The sequence below is a fragment of the Quercus lobata genome, chromosome 8 (assembly GCF_001633185.2).
Source record: "Quercus lobata isolate SW786 chromosome 8, ValleyOak3.0 Primary Assembly, whole genome shotgun sequence".
Lineage (NCBI taxonomy): Eukaryota > Viridiplantae > Streptophyta > Magnoliopsida > Fagales > Fagaceae > Quercus > Quercus lobata.
The window spans coordinates 41,681,141-41,698,546 of NC_044911.1; the positions used below are offsets into that span (position 1 = coordinate 41,681,141).

At 37.4% G+C, this 17,406-nt stretch overlaps 2 protein-coding genes across 2 annotated transcripts; both read right to left on the minus strand.

Moving 5' to 3' along the window:
- Positions 1–5,968: 5,968 nt before the first annotated feature.
- On the minus strand, positions 5,969–6,604 carry LOC115956045 (protein AGENET DOMAIN (AGD)-CONTAINING P1-like). The gene has a single exon (XM_031074502.1). It carries the CDS (start codon positions 6,456–6,458, stop codon positions 6,045–6,047), a length of 414 nt encoding a protein of 137 aa, XP_030930362.1. The 5' UTR covers positions 6,459–6,604; the 3' UTR covers positions 5,969–6,044.
- A 9,384-nt stretch (positions 6,605–15,988) lies between these two features.
- LOC115954849 (protein AGENET DOMAIN (AGD)-CONTAINING P1-like) lies at positions 15,989–16,752 on the minus strand. Its single transcript, XM_031072809.1, has one exon. It carries the CDS (start codon positions 16,606–16,608, stop codon positions 16,228–16,230), a length of 381 nt encoding a protein of 126 aa, XP_030928669.1. The 5' UTR covers positions 16,609–16,752; the 3' UTR covers positions 15,989–16,227.
- Between the last annotated feature and the right edge of the window lie 654 nt (positions 16,753–17,406).

Consider the following 17,406-nt stretch of genomic DNA (forward strand, 5'->3'; position numbering starts at 1 on the left):
TTCTCCTGGAGGTGGGCTGAGAGGCTCTGGTTTTTGGCCATTTTTCCCAACCCCTTCTTTAGGTTACTTATTTTTCCTTTTATACTCGCCTGCGTCCACTGTCCTTCGCCCACGTATGGGGTCAACCTTTCCAAAATTGATACTTGTCCCATCAGCCCATATTCAAAATCGTTGGGGGTGGTTGTAAAAGCCTAAGACTGCGGATCTGTCAGGTTCAGAGCATTGAATGGCAGTGAGAGCAGCTTTCCCTGGATATTTTAGATCTTTCGCCCTGATTTCGGTCCTATACCGTTTTTACCCTTCCTTTAGGGGGGGGGGGACTTTGGGTCTGCCGAGGACTGAGCCGTCCTCGGCGATATCCACAGGCTATTTTGTCGAGCTTGGGCCATAGCCCTCCTCGGCTTGGGCCTTCGGATTTTCCCCAGGTAGATGGGCCTGGCCCGTAAATCATTTGGGCCCCACAATAGCCCCTCAAAACCCGGCTGTCCAACCTCTTGGTTGGAAAGGGGGGTTTTGGTGATGCCAAACCTCTTCCTACGGCCCAATCAATTTGGCCTTTTAATAATGCTGGCGGCTCCTCATCTGTCCAAGAAACGCGCCGGTCTATGAGGCAGCCTTTTGATTTCGCGCTTGATGCGCTCTTATCGTTTGGGTATGCCAAAACGTGCTTTTAATGACCACTATTTACGAGACTGCTTTAATTCGGCGGTTTGTTTTGATGGGGTGGAGAAACGGAACCGGCATGTTCGTGTTGGCAGATTCCTTTAGATATCTGAACCTATTAAATGTCTCCCGCTCCACCCTCAGTATAAGAAGGAAAGGCGGAGGTTATTGTTTTTGTAAAGAATTCATTCTCATCTTTCTGAGATTTGAAATATTTGGCCTCCCCGAGGGTTCATTTTACCCACTGGTCCACAAACTAAATCGTGATACACTTTATCATAACAACGAGTGATGCAGGAGCCAAACCCCTCCCATAGACGCCATGTTCCAATAAAGCTCCTTATGGCTCGATCGGGACAGGGATGGCGAAGACTCAAAATCAACCTCACCCTTCTTTCAATCAAAATCCGAAGTAGGGACTCGTCACGTCAAACTTTCGGCATGACTGAGTCGAGAACACCCATTATCAGTACCCACCGCTCTCCTATGAGCATACCTAGTATGGCTCCAGTGTGTTGGGAGTCAGGATCGAGGCCGGGACTAAGCGTCTCTACTTCTTCCTCTCTTCCTTCACTGGAGCTATTCTCCATCTCCCTTTCTTAGTCTTCCCAGCACCAGTTCCATCCTGGTGCTTTCACTTCTCCCTCTTTTGCTCCTTTTTCTTTCTTTTCATCTCTTCTCTCTTCTTCTCCTCCTTCTTTACTCATGTCCTCCATCTTCTTCATTCATCTCTTCCATCTTCTTCATTGATTTCTTCCTTACTATTTCCCTCTCCGCCATTTCTTCCCAAAGAAGGTTCTTATCATTATATGAGCAGTATCGAGGCAAAGATTGGAGAGACTTTGAAAACGAGTTTAGAAGACGCCTGGGAGTTTAGTTATCTGTACTACGGATGTAACTATCGCTTAGGCAGTTCGCATTTTGTATAGGCTCGTTCGAGCCCTTCTTTGTACATTGTAATAATTTTTCGTATTAATAAAAATCGTTGTTATTTTATTTCGCATGTTTTGTCTCTATGCTTTTTTTTCTTTTGGATCTACAAACGCTGCTCGGCATATTAATATAGCATCTAAATCAATGACGGCTAAGACCAAAAGATTTGATAATAAAAAGACGTCGTCATAACTTTAATAGAAATGCTTGACATAATAGGGCCGATCAGTGAAGAGTAATACTTACCCCATGCTAGCCGAGGAGAGAAACGAAGACTTGATGTCATGTAAGGAATAACCATTTGAAGATATAGCGCCCACCAAATGAGCGGCCTTTTTATATGACTTAGTGCTGGGGCTTTCCACCCCCTTCCTTACACCTTTATTGGCCTTAACCTTTTATGGTGTTTAAGCCGTGGATGAAGTGACCTGACATTTTTACCAAGTAACCCATCTTACGGGATTCAAACCTTTTCTTATCCAAGTATTTGGTTTCCCCATTGGCTTGAGTCCGAGGACCATACAAGGCCTTGGTTCTGTCCAAAACTTGTAATTTTTATAATTTTTTGTACTTGGTTTCCCCATAGGCTTGGGTCCGAGGACCATACAAGGCCTTGGTTCTGTCCAAAACTTGTAATTTTTATAATTTTTTGTACTTGGTTTCCCCATAGGCTTGGGTCCGAGGACCATACAAGGCCTTGGTTCTGTCCAAAACTTGTAATTTTTATAATTTTTTGTACTTGGTTTCCCCATAGGCTTGGGTCCGAGGACCATACAAGGCCTTGGTTCTGGTTTTGTCCCTGGGCCCATATGCTGAACGGGCCTGGGCCGCGAATTTACTGGGCCCACAAATTAAGAGGTGTTTCCATAACCTTTGATCACGCGGTACCTTTTGGCGTCCCAGTGTTCGAGGTGCACCCTCTCGAGACTCCTTTATCCTCAGGGTTGCAGACGACGTTGGAAATCGAGCCAGAGACATTTTGTCTGTAGCGTTCCTTGGGACGCTGCGCGAATTAAATGCCATCGGTTTACTTCTGGGTATAAATGGGATAGGGGATCACTTTACTTGCACATGAACTCTCCCGTTCCCTTCAGAACTGTATTTCTTCCATATCCGCGATCTCTCTTTCTAGTGCCACTGCCCCAAAGCAAGATGTTTGAGGCTTGGATAGGGATGAAAGGTCTCCGCGTGCTTCAGAGGCACCGAATCCTCAAGGTGATATGGTATCGACAAGGATGGCACAGATTTAAGCCAGTCCTCCGCCTTGACAGGAGGAAGATGGTATTCCTCCTTCTTTTAGTCAAAATCCGAAGCAGGTTCTGGTCATGCCAGATTTTTGGTATGTCAAAAAAAGGAATTTCCGCCATCAGCGCCGTTTGCCTTGTAGCAGGCAAATTTTTGCGAGGGCTTCCCAACTTCCGGCTCCCTACACCTTTTCTGTAGATGGTGTTAGCCTGAGGTCAGGTTTCCTGCACCTTTTCTGTACCGGTGCAGGCCCCAAGTTGGGTTCTTTTGCTGCCTGAGTTATGGGCGTGCAAAAGCATGGAGGGGGAATAAGGTCTCGAGGCAGTAGCCAACCTCTCCTCTGAACTGCCTCCTCGGCTTTATCTTTACTCTCTTGTATTCTTCGTTACTTACGTAGTTAGCTTCGATGTAGGTTTTGTTTCAGCTTTCCATTGTACACTGTACTGTTCCTTTGTCTTAATAAAATATGTGTTTATTTCTCTATACATATCTTTCTTCTCCGTAACTACTACTTTATGCATGAATATTAAATATGAGTTTGCCCTTAATGATATTCTAGGCAGAGAAAGGCCTTAACACAGATTCCTACTAGTTTAGACTTACAAATATTATCAAACATAACAAGGTTAGTCATCAAATAAATTAAACTCTTGGAACTAACCGGGATAACGGCTGAGTGCTACGCGATGCATACAAGAGCGATGTCCGAGTACGACAAACTCTAAGTAATTCGTCCGAGAGGGTAGCCGAGTAGCGAGGGGCTTTGGTTGTGCTTCTGGATAATATGTTACGCCGTATCGCATCAACCCCTTTGATATTGGGGGATCAGAGGGTGGACCGAGGAATCCGCGCAATCAAGGTATTAACCCATCTGTTAACGCGGAGCTCTCTTCGGATGAATTTTGAGGTTTATGTGCCATAGTTTTTTTTTTTAAAATAGTTGGTTCCCCATCCAGGTAGTTGGTTTCCCCAGAGGCTTGAGTCCGAGGACTATGCAATGCCTTGGTTCTGTCCAAAACCTAGTTTTCCTCATCCAGGTAGTTGGTTTCCCCAGAGACTTGAGTCCGAGGACTATACAATGCCTTGGTTCTGTCCAAAACCTAGTTTTCCACATCCAGGTAGTTGGTTTCCCCAGAGGCTTGAGTCCGTAGACCATGCAATGCCTTGGTTCTGTCCAAAACCTAGTTTTCCACATCCAGGTAGTTGGTTTCCCCAGAGGCTTGAGTCCGAGGACTATGCAATGCCTTGGTTCTGTCCAAAACCTGCCAGGTAAGAAGTCCAAAACCTAGTTTTCCACATCCAGGTATCCTTGAGGACCATAGTTGGTTTCCATCCAGGTAGAGAGGCTTGAGTCCGAGGACTATGCAATGCCTTGGTTCTGTCCAGAACCTAGTTTTCCACATCCAGGTAGTTGGTTTCCCCAGAGGCTTGAGTCCGTAGACCATGCAATGCCTTGGTTCTGTCCAAAACCTAGTTTTCCACATCCAGGTAGTTGGTTTTCCCAGAGGCTTGAGTCCGAGGACTATGCAATGCCTTGGTTCTGTCCAAAACCTAGTTTTCTCTTTGTGTGGGATCTTGACTTTAGGGGAGTTAGCTCCGCAGCCAAGCCCCTAGAGTTTATCCATACGGTTAACGTTACCACGCGCCTAGTTTGCTCTTTACTGGGGACCTTGGCTTTAAGGGAGTTAGCTCCTCAACCAAGCCCCTAGTCAAGAAACGTAGTCCGTAACAGAACTTTGTACTAGAACTCTATAACCAACGGTTAGATATAACGAAGAAACTCTATCGACCCACTTCCTATACCAACACACAAGCTTTTCCCACAGACGGCGCCAATTGTAAGGACGCGATTCGTGGCGGACCGTAACAGTGTTGGGTTCGCACATGAAAAGGCCCCTAACAACATCATTTGTAGAGCGTGGGTTTGGAAGGCTAGGCCTTGATCGATAGACGGTGGGTTTTTCGCGGTGTTCGTACCAGTTTAAGTTTTCCTACACCCCTGGAGTCTTTCTCCTGGAGGTGGGCTGGGAGGCTCTGGTTTTTGGCCATTTTTCCCAACCCCTTCTTTAGGTTACTTATTTTTCCTTTTATACTCGCCTGCGTCCACTGTCCTTCGCCCACGTATGGGGTCAACCTTTCCAAAATTGATACTTGTCCCATCAGCCCATATTCAAAGTCGTTGGGGTGGTTGTAAAAGCCTAAGACTGTGGATCTGTCAGGTTCAGAGCATTGAATGGCAGTGAGAGCAGCTTTCCCTGGATATTTTAGATCTTTCGCCCTGATTTCGGTCCTATACCGTTTTTACCCTTCCTTCAGGGGGGGGACTTTGGGTCTGCCGAGGACTGAGCCGTCCTCGGCGATATCCACAGGCTATTTTGTCGAGCTTGGGCCATAACCCTCCTCGGCTTGGGCCTTCGGATTTTCCCCAGGTAGATGGGCCTGGCCCGTAAATCATTTGGGCCCCACAACAACTAACCACCTATAATTTATTGTAAAAATGTTGTGGAAGAGTTAGAGTTGCATTTTTACTAGATTGTCATTTAGTTTTTTTTTTTTTTTTTTTTTTTTTTTTTTTTTTTTGAGAAACAAACACACACATGGGAGAGGGAAAGGGATTCTAAAAATGTAAGGGTATTTTTGAACTAAAAAATAAGGAATCCAAACAGGAGAAGCTGCTTAAATAAATAAATAAAAATCATTGAGATGGATGAATACCAAAGTTGAGTAAGCATAATTAATCCTATTTAAGACAAAATCCAGCCAAAAGAAAATTTGTAATATTTGAATTATTTGGTCTTGTTACTTTGGATTTTCTTGGGATGAAAGCTACTCAACATTCCAGATTGGATCAAGATACCAGATTAATGAACTTTAATATTTCGTTCATATTCAGAAAGATCAATATATATCAGGTAAAGTGCGTCAAGAGTACAAGATTTAAGCGAAAACTGAGTATTAAAAAAATTTAAAAAAAAAATTAAAAAAGAAAAAGAAAAAGAGAGAGACCATAGACATCAAAAGGAAAACGAAATCATATTTTCTCATTAAAAAGCATAAGAATTACATAATTTCTCTGAGAAGATTGAAGAGAACTAGAATAGAAAAGCATTTACATATTCATCACCTAATTAAAGAAACTCTACTAAATTAAAACCCAGTAGCGTTCGTCACTCATCAGATGAATGACCAAAAGAATGGCACCATTAGACCCTTTTCTTTGTAACCCACATGCCATTGGTTTCACGATGAGGCCTCAAGCGAGAGAGTGGGTATAGAATCTCAACTCCATATGTGTCGAAGAACACATAGTAGTGATTGGAGCCTTGCTTCCCAGAAATCGTGCCGACCCACCAACCATCATTATCATAAGCATCAACCCCATCATATAGAGAAAACCCAGAAGCCGAAACCGTGCGTGGCATGGGCCTGACCTCGTCCGCAGAGACAATCTCAATGAGTGGCTGAGATTCATCGTCTTCTGATACCAAGTTCTTGTAGCGCACGGCATAGGATTGGTTGCCATAGTTGTTGATCACAGTGGCTGCGTAGTAAGAACCCACAAAACCAACTTGCTTGCTGCAAACTTCAACTTCATCACCCCTCAAGATCAACGCCATTCTTGAACCACACACGTACAGAATCACTTCTTGAAATATAGAGAGAACGTTGGAGAAACAGAGAAGTTGAGAGAATTTTAATTAAATCAAGAATAGTAAGGATTGATGTGAATGGGAATAGACTGGACTGTGGTGGTATTTATAGATTTAATCAAGTCGGTGGTGTTCCCGTTGAGCTTAAGTCGGTTTAGCATTCGGTATTCCTATTGATACAAGGAAACATTCGAGTATGTTTTGTTTTGTATTTTTAAAAACGGTCCCAAAAATGAAAGAACTCTAAAAAAAATAAATAAATAAATTTGAATACTAAATGAGGGGACTAGAGTGGATCAGTGGACTGGGGTTTATTCTTATATATTTAAAAAGAAAAAGTAGAGTCGGTTAGTTTTTTTTTTTTTTTTTTGAGAGTATAGTCGGTTAGTAGATTGTAAGGTGTGAATAATATTTGAACTTTTAATCAAAAATATAATTAGTAATAATAAAGCATTGGATACATAATAAATTTCACAAAAATTATATAAACCTATAATAATTTTATGTATGTATATATATATATATATATTTTGATAATTAAAAACAATCGTATCAAGAAGAAAGGAGAAACGGCCTAGACTCATTCCAATTACAAAATGTTGCCCAAGAAGTAATGTTATGGGCCAAAAAGTTTTAAGTTCCTCGAAACACAACAAAATTCCCAACTAGAGATGGATTTTAAAGAGACATTTATATTTAACATAACATAGACTAGGAAGTCAGGTGGAGGAACAACTAACAAAAGGGCTAAAAGAGCTACATTAACTTTAATATAACTTTTCCAAGAAGAGGAGTGTGCAAATAGGATTTCATCATTGTCTTTCCTACAAAAAACAGCTACCGTAGAGATGTGCGGTCGGATTGCTACATCAAAATTGATCTTGACCCAGCCTTGAGGAGGGTTTTTGAGAGCTTTTGAATTTAGGCATTTTGATCATCTTCAAAAAGACAATATATAATTATATCATGTCAATACTGAAGTATACAATATTTAAAACTTGATTGAAAAAATAGAAACCATAGCAAAAATTGGGTCCATGTTTAACACCAAACTAAGAAAATTTGTAATATTTGAATTATTTGGTGTTGTTGCCTTTGGATTGCTTGGGATGAAAGCTATCTCTTCCAAAAATTAAAAAAGTTTGTAATTTGATCAAAATCTATTTTAAGTTTCCTTAATTAAAAGGAGTCAAGATACCAAAATAATGAGTTTTGGTAGTTCGTTCATCTTCAAAAAGACCAATATATATCATGTAAGTGCATCAAGATTTAAGCCAAAATTGAGTAAAAAAAGAGAGATCAGAGACATTTAAAAGCAAAAGAATTACATATTTTCTAATTAAAAAGAAAAAGTATTACATATTTTTCGCGAGAAGATTGAAAATTATCTCACTAGAAAAGCATTTACATTCAAAAAGCCCCTATAATAAGATTATCTCCATAAGTTAAATTCACCTAAAGATACTCCCAAATTAATAACCCAAAATTATGGCAAAATTATCTCAAGTTTAATTATACATTAACATAAAGAAACTCTCCTAAATTAAAACCCAAAATTATTCAATTCAACAGATGAGAGACCAATAAAAAGAATGGCACCAATTTGAATCACACCCTTTTAAAATGTTTTAGCATGCACAACTGCTCGGATAAAACAGCATAAGCCCCTAAATTTGGCCAACGAACCCAAAATAATCAGCTCATGCATTCACTTTGCAAAATAAGATTTTGCTCTAGTGCTTTCAAAATTTAGGAGACACAGTAAGTTTGTAACTTATATAAAACAATTTTTTTTTACATTAACCAAGGATAAAGAAAGAGAGTAGATGTTAGTTGTTGTGTTTAAAAAAAAAAAAAACTAAAGGTTGGTTTGGATTAGCGTCTACGTTTCAGCCCCTTTTTTTTACTAACCCAGTGCCTCTTGCAAGAAGGTAAGTGAACAGTAATTTTCTTGTGAACAATAATCTAAAAAATATTTTTTTATTGTTTTCAGTAAAATAAGTTGTATCCAGACGCACACTAAGAAAATCAAGAAAAATTTATAGCCCTTACTCTAGGTCATGTTCTTCACATTTGTAGCCCTTCACAATGACACAATTTTCTGGCTTTTAACCATCAAGATTATCAATTTCACTGGACCTTGGCTCTCAAAGATGAAATGCTCTCCGATTTGAAGTGATTTTAGTATTTAGTTTGCATCTTAGCTTTTGTATCCAATGTAATATGATTTTCATGGATAACTTCATTATAATTTTTTAGAGAACATTGTAAGGTGGTTTGCTATGAGCATGAGTGTAGCAACTATACCTCTGCCAATACTGTTTTTAGGAGTAGGATCTTTGTTCCAGAATTTGGATATATACAGTCAGAATTGATACCAATGTTAGTGGAGTTTTTCACTTACAAGATTGCAACTTTCTTTCAAGCCATAGAGGAGGCAATTAGCATTGTTAAGGGAAAGAGCGAAGTTTAAGATAAATCCTCTTCATACATCCTTGGAAGTTCTATTACTTAATTGATGTTACAAAATTTCAGGCACAATTTTACAGTCAAATTCTTTCAACCTCATCTTATTGAGCTATATAATTTGTATTTCCAACTTTTCAAAATTCAGATAATTAGGGTCTGTTTGGATTGAACTTATTGTTACTGAAACTGAAAACTAAAAATACTGTAACAAAATAATTTTTAAATGGGTAAATAGTACCGTGGGATCCATTTTTAATATTTTTTATGAATAAAGTGGTTGTGAGTCCCATGAACAGTACATAAACAGTACTGCTACAGTGTTAATTGTCCCCTCCTTTCTGCAAAACGCGTGAAATGAAAAAAAAAAAAAAAAAAAAAAAAAAAAAAAAAGCAGACGCAAGTTTCAGCCGAATCCAAACGGCACCTCAATGGGAAAACAAAATGGATTTGGACCTGTTGGTGCAAACACAATAATAATGGAAATAACACAATGAGAAACTGAATAGTACTTCTGAATATTATTAATTCAATGAGAAAAATTACACAACACTATTTGGACTGAGGCGCGGCACTCGCTCTCTTTAAGGAGATTCAAGCCCGTGGTTGGCTAAACTTTGTAACCGGTGCAAACCTTCTCTGACTTGTCTCCCCCAGGATATAACAGCCCAACAAATGTTGTATGGCTAGAACAACTTCTGCACAAAGTGTTCAAGCCCAAAGCTCCACCAGAAGAACACCTTTCTTTGGCCTAAAATCTCTCAAGTATTTAGGAATATTATTGAATTCACTCTCTCACACAATACACTTTGCTTTTTACTATTTTCTTCATTCACTCTTGATATGAGATTAGTCCATAGCATAGCTGTATATATAGTCTTCCAACCCTTCACATAACCTACATGTTATTTATTAATTTAGAAAACTTCTCTTAATTTATTTAATCTAACTTACATACAAGTAACTCTTTCTTTAACAACTCTTTCTTTAACAACTTTTATTATAACTCATCTCTTTATTCATCTTCAGTTATTTTGAGTTTTAAAATATTTAATTTAAAATGTACTAACATTCCCCCACTCATTTTAATATTAAATTTGGAAAATGAGAGATTACCGGGCAAAGAGGGATTATTATGCATCATGAAGGTGTGCTCTACATTGAACCTTCACTTAGTGAAACAACAATCTCTACTCCAGAGTCAGTAGTGGTCTCCGACTTGAACTATGACTACTTAAGGGAAATAAAATATTGATGCTCACACATAATGATCCAGGTGTTGACATGAGCTTTTATAGCTAGCACTTTACGGCCGTGTGCTGATCCCGGTTTCATGAGTGTATTTGAGATTAAGTCCAAATCTCATAGGGAGCGGCCCCACCCCCACACTCACATAGGTGAAATTTTGTCAAGGGTGCTCCTGTAATTCTGACACCCCACTCATACGAGCTACAAATTTCATTAAGAGTTTTTTACTCAACCTCTCCACATTACAGGATAAATGCACTTACATCATAGGGATGAACAATTAAAAAATTATTTACAGAATAAATAATTAAAAAATGAATAGTGCATTTCTTACGACCATCGTATGATTCGTTTTTCCCATTGAACCCAATTCTCAGGATCTCTGGTCCTTGGGTTGGGTATCCTCATACATGGCTCATGATTCTATGGACTTTAGTCCCATCCCCCTCGATGTATTCCAGACTCTATCTTTTGCCAAGGCCTTGGTAAATGGATCTGCAAGATTATCATTAGATTTAATATAATCCACAGTTATGATGCCACTACTCAAATAAGATCGCACGGTACTGTGCTTTCTTCTTATAGGTCTGGATTTACCATTGTAGTAACGGTTTTTAACTCTACCAATTGCGGCAGTGCTATCACAATGAATTAATATAGGTGGAATTGGCTTTTCCCAAAGTGGAATTTCATATAACAAATCTCTAAGCCAATTTGCCTCTTCACTAGCTGAAACTAATGCTATTAATTCAGCTTCCATTGTTGAATTAGCAATTATTGTTTGCTTTTTAGATTTCCAACAAATAGCACCACTACCTAAGGTAAAAATATAACCAGTGGTAGAGAGAGAATCACCTGATAAAGTATTCCAATCGGCATCACTAAAAGTTTCAATCACAGCAGAGTACTTTTTATAAAATATGCCATAGTTTTTTGTACCAATTAAATATCTCATGACTCGCTCAATAGCTAGCCAATGATCTTTACTAGGCTTGCTAGTAAATCTACTAAGCACTCCTACTGCATATGCAATGTCAGGTCTAGTACAATCAGTAGCATAACGCAAACTACCAATGATACTAGCATAATCCTTTTGATTAAAAATCTCATCATCATTATTCACAGGAAATAAATGAATACTAGAATCAAAAGGAGTAGCTACACTTTTGTGATTATGAAAATTATATTTTCTCAATATTTTCTCAACATAATGTGATTGATCAAGATATATTCCATCAGATGTTTTTGTAATTTTCATACCCAAAATAAAATTAGCCTCACCAAGATCTTTCATATCAAAATGGCTTTTAAGCATATTTTTTGTCTCATTTATAACATGCATATTTGAGCCAAAAATCAACATATCATCCACATAGAGGCTAATAATAACATGTAGATTATTCCATGACTTAGAATAAATACATTTATCACATTCATTTGATTTATAACCATTCTCAATCATGCAGGAATCAAACTTTTCATGCCACTACTTAGGTGCTTGTTTTAAGCCATATAGAGATTTAGTTAGCTTACATACCTTGCTTTCTTGTCCAGGCTCTACAAAGCCTTCAGGTTGGTCCATATAAATCTCTTCCTCTATGTTCCCATTTAGAAAAGCAGTTTTTACATCCATTTGATGAATTTTCAAATCAAAAATTGCAGCAATAGCAATTAACAATCTAATAGATGTAATTCTTGTTACCGGAGAAAATGTATCAAAGAAATCAAGATCAGCTTTTTGTTTAAAGCCTATTGCAACAAGTCTAGCTTTAAACTTATCTATTGATCCATCCGGTTTCAACTTTTTTCTAAGAACCCATTTACAACCTATGGTCTTACAACCCGGTGGAAGATCTACTAATTTCCAAGTTCTATTAGAAATTAGAGATTCCATCTCATCATTTACAGCCTCTTTCCAAAATATAGCATCAGATGATGTTAAAGCCTCTTTTAAATTTTGGGGATTTTCCTCAATGTTAAAAACATAATAATCAGGACCAAAATCCTTTTCAACTCTAGCTCTTTTACTTCTTCTAAGTTCCATTTCAAAATTTTCTTGATTTTGTAAATGTGATGTAGAAGAACTAGGTTGTAACAAAATATTTTCTTCACCCCCACTATTTTTCAATTTAAAAGGAAATTTTTCTTCATGAAAAATTGCATCTCCAGATTCAAAAATTATTTTGTTTTCAAGATCAAAAAATCTATAGGCTGCACTATTAATCGCATAACCAAGAAAAGCACAGGTAGTAGCTCTTATACCTAATTTAGGTATTTTAGGGTCAGTAAGCCTTACATAAGCAAGACAACCCCATACTCTCAAATATCCCAAATTTGGCTTATGTCCTTTCCACATCTCAAAAGGTGTGGTATGTGACTTTTTATGTGGCACCCTATTCAAAACATGACATGCAGTTAAAATAGCTTCACCCCAAAAATGTAAAGGTGCACCAGATTCAATTAACATGGCATTTGTTAACTCAATTAAAGTTCTATTTTTTCTTTCAACCACACCATTAGAAGCAGGTGAATATGGTGCAGTAGTTTCATGGATAATTCCTAAAGACTGAACAAATGAGTTGAATGCACTTGATTCATACTCACGGCCTCTATCACTTCTTATTCTTTTTATTTTTCTACCGAATTGATTTTCAACTTCTTTTAAAAAATCTTGAAATTTTTCAAAAGCATCACTTTTATTTTTCAACAAATAAATAGTTGTATATTTTGAGAAATCATCAATAAAAGTGATAATATATCTATTTCCTCCACGAGTTAAAATTCCCTCAAATTCACATAAATCGGAGTGAATTAACTCAAGCAATTCGGTATTTCTTACAACACTTTTATGAGGCTTTTTTGTAATCTTAGCTTGACTACAAGTTTCACATTTTTCAAAATCTTTTGACAATCTAGGAATTAATCCTAAACTACTCATGATTCCCACATATCTACTATTTATATGACATAAACGAGCATGCCAAAAATTAATAGAAGAAAGCATATAAACTGAACTGGTGGATGCTTTATTATTCTCAACATTCAATTTAAACATTCCATCACAAGCATAACCCTTGCCCACAAATAATCCCTTTTTAGTGATTACATAATTATCAGATTCCATAGTTTGCTTGAAGCCAGCCTTGTTAAGTAAAAAACTTGACATCAAATTCTTCCTCATGGACGGAGTGTAAAAAACATCTTTCAATGTTAGCACACGTCCAGAAGTGAATTTCAATTCAACCTCACCACTCCCAAGAACCTTGGTTTTGCTAGAATCACCAAGCATAATAGTTTTTTCTTCTTCAAAAGGAGTGTACAATTTGAACCAATTTTTGTCATAACAGACGTGCCTATTAGCACCATAATCTGCCCACCACCCTTCAACATATTGCACCATATTGATGTCTGTAATTATAGCCACTAAAGGCTCTTCGGTTACGTTAACCTGCGGGACAGATTCACGTTTCCGAAATTTGCAAAATCGAGCAATATGCCCACTCTTGCCACAGACAAAACAGGATCTATTAAATTGATCTTGTGAAGGGGGTCCTTGGTTCTTATTGTAATTTTTATTTGGGTTTCCCCTTCCTTGAGGTCTATTATTATTTTTAAAGGCTCTTTTTTTAGGCTTCAATTGAACATTTCTAGGAAAATGATTTTTGGGCATATTATTATTGGCTGAAATAAGGTTTACCTTTGTGGTGGAATTACCATTGCTCTCTTGTGTCATGAGTGCATCTTGTCCTCTAGCCTCCTCCTCCACACGGATGCTTGTGATCAAAGTCTCTAAAGATGTCTCCTTTTGTTTGTGCCGCAAAGTCTTTTGGAACTCCCTCCAAGATTGTGGTAGTTTATCAACTATGCCAGCTACCACCAAATTGTCTCCAATCTTTATGCCTTCGGATCTCAATTCTGCTACAATCATTTGGAAGTCTTGTGCTTGATCCACCACTGATTTTCCATCCACCATTTGGTAACGGAAAAATCTACTAGCAACATACTTCTTTGCACCAGCCTCCTCAGTATCATACTTGCTTTGTAAAGCTTTCCAAATTTTCTTGGCAGAATTGTAAGTTGTATCATAATAATCATAGAAATGATCGGCAAGACAATTCAATAGATAAGAGCGACAATTATATTCATCTTTTGTATACTTATCTATTTTTTCTTGATGGAGAATATATTCTTCCTCACTCATCTCATCGGTAGAAACTTTTGATGGATTCTTGTCAGTGAGAATGTAGGCGACTTTGAGAAGACTCAAGTAGAAGAGGACCTTTCCTTTCCACCTCTTGAAGTGGGCTCCCTTAAAGCGAAAGGGCTTGTTGAGATCTCCAATAGGTTCATTTGGTTTCTCTTGTGTAGGCTCCATGTCTTGAATCTCCTTAAAATTGTTAGTGCAAACACAATAATAATGGAAATAACACAATGAGAAACTGAATAGTACTTCTGAATATTATTAATTCAATGAGAAAAATTACACAACACTATTTGGACTGAGGCGCGGCACTCGCTCTCTTTAAGGAGATTCAAGCCCTTGGTTGGCTAAACTTTGTAACCGGTGCAGACCTTCTCTGACTTGTCTCCCCCAGGATACAACAGCCCAACAAATGTTGTATGGCTAGAACAACTTCTGCACAAAATGTTCAAGCCCAAAGCTCCACCAGAAGAACACCTTTCTTTGGCCCAAAATCTCTCAAGTATTTAGGAATATTATTGAATTCACTCTCTCACACAATACACTTTGTTTTTTACTATTTTCTTCATTCACTCTTGATATGAGATTAGTCCATAGCATAGCCGTATATATAGTCTTCCAACCCTTCACATAACCTACATGTTATTTATTAATTTAGAAAACTTCTCTTAATTTATTTAATCTAACTTACATACAAGTAATTCTTTCTTTAACAACTCTTTCTTTAACAACTTTTATTATAACTCATCTCTTTATTCATCTTCAGTTATTTTGAGTTTTAAAATATTTAATTTAAAATGTACTAACAGGACCAAATATCCCTAAAACTCATCCTTGTTCGGCATGTTTATGGCTTTGGATTTAACTTGGTAGTTTTGTAAATTTGGTTTATTTTCAGACCATAACCAACATAAATCGTAGCATCTATATGTTCAGTCCACTTTACTTTTTTCACATTTTGTATTATCAGTTAATAAAGTGACATTTTAGTTGGATATATCATATATGGGAGAATCATCAAAACCATTTACTCATGATTGTTTCTACTTTCAATTTTCAAATGCTTCACAGCAGAATTTCTAGTGTAAATTTTTCTCCATAATACAATTAAAATCCTGTATGTTGATCTGATCCCAAGATTTGATAATATCGTGTTCAGCGGAAGTTTTCTTTAAATCTTGACCTTCTTGATGATATATGTTACTGCCACATGATAGATTTCAAAAAGTCATATCTGCTATTCTTGAAAAAAAAAATCATTGAGATGGATGAATACCAAAGTTGGGTAAGGGTAAATAAGCCTATTTAACACGACACCCAACTAAAAGAAAATTTGTAATATTTGAATTATTTGGTCTCGTTGCCTCTGGATTAATTTCTTGGGATGAAAGCTACTCGCCCCACCACAAAAAGGCTTGTGATTGGATTAAGATACCAGATTAATGAACTTAGGTATTTCGTTCATATTCAGAAAGACATATATCATGTAAAGTGCATCAATAGTACAAGATTTAAGCAAAAACTGAGTAAAAAGAGAGAGGCTATAGACATTAAAAGGCAAAAGAAAACATATTTTCTCATTTAAAAGCAAAAAGATTTACATATTTTCATGAGAAGATTGAAGAGAACCAGACTAGAAAAGCATTTACATTAAAGAAGACCCAAAAAGTATAGAAAGATCTTCTCCAAGTTTATAGATATTCACCTAATTAAAGAAACTCTCCTAAATTAAAACCCAGCAGCACTCATCGGATGAGAGACCAAAAGAATGGCACCATGAGTAGGATTAGACCCTTTCTTTGAAACTCACTTGCCATTGGTTTAAAGATGAGGCCTCAAGCGAGAGAGTGGATATAGAATCTCAACTCCATAAGTGTTAAAGAAGACATAGTAGTGATCGGAGCCTCGCTTCCCAGAAATCGTGCCGACCCACCAGCCATCATTATCATAAGCATCAACCGCATCATCAAGAGAAAACCCAGTAGCCGAAACCTTAGGTGGCATGGGCCTGAGCTCGTCGGCGGCGACAATCTCAGTGAGTGGCTGAGATTGGTCTTCTTCAGTGACCAGGTTCTTGTAGCGCACGGCGTAGGAGTGGTTGCCTATGCTGGTAATCACAGTGGCTGCGTAGTAAGAACCCACAAAACCAACTTGCTTGCTGCAAACTTCAACTTCATCACCCCTCTTCAAGATCGACGCCATTCTTGTAGCACACGGAATCACTTCTTGAAACAGAGAGAGAAAAAAATAAAAGAAATTCAGAATGGTAAAGAAGATGTTGGGATTGGACTGTAGGAGCAGGACAGGACTGTGGTGACGTTCATTTATAGATAGTTTAACGTAGACTTTTACTAATGTTTTCCTTCAGGACTGGTGGGGTTATTTATTCTTAAATTTAAAAAGAAAAATAGAGTCGGTTTGCGTGCTAATTTGACCTTTTTAGAAAAGTAGAGTCGGTTTGAATAAAAAATAAAAATACTAATGAGACCCTTTCTTTCTTTCTTTCTTTTTTAACGCAATTGTCCGACAACAGATTTGTTGATTCAAGATTGATGCGTCTCTCAATTATTGAAAAGGTTAGGGGTGTGATGAGATTTTCTAGTTTGTAGGTGTGATGACACCCACAAATACATCCAAACACGAACAAATAAATTAAATATTATTTCGATGTTCATTTGTGGCTTGAATGTGTTCAATTCTGTGTGCTAGCTTAATCATATCACTCCTGACTATATTAGCAGTGGGCAAATACATAAGACTACTGGATAATTACAAAAGTCTCTAATTTATATGAATTTAAAATTTTAAGATAGACCTAAATAAGAGAGAGCCTCTAAGAGGCTAGAATAAATTAACTTTGTTTAATGCTTTGTTTGTTTAGGTGACAATGTTTTCTAAAAAATTAATCATTTAAAAAAAAATATTTTTCATAAAAATGCCTCATTTTCCTATATTTAGTAGTAACATTAAATGAGTTAAAAAAAAAAAAAAAAATCTCCT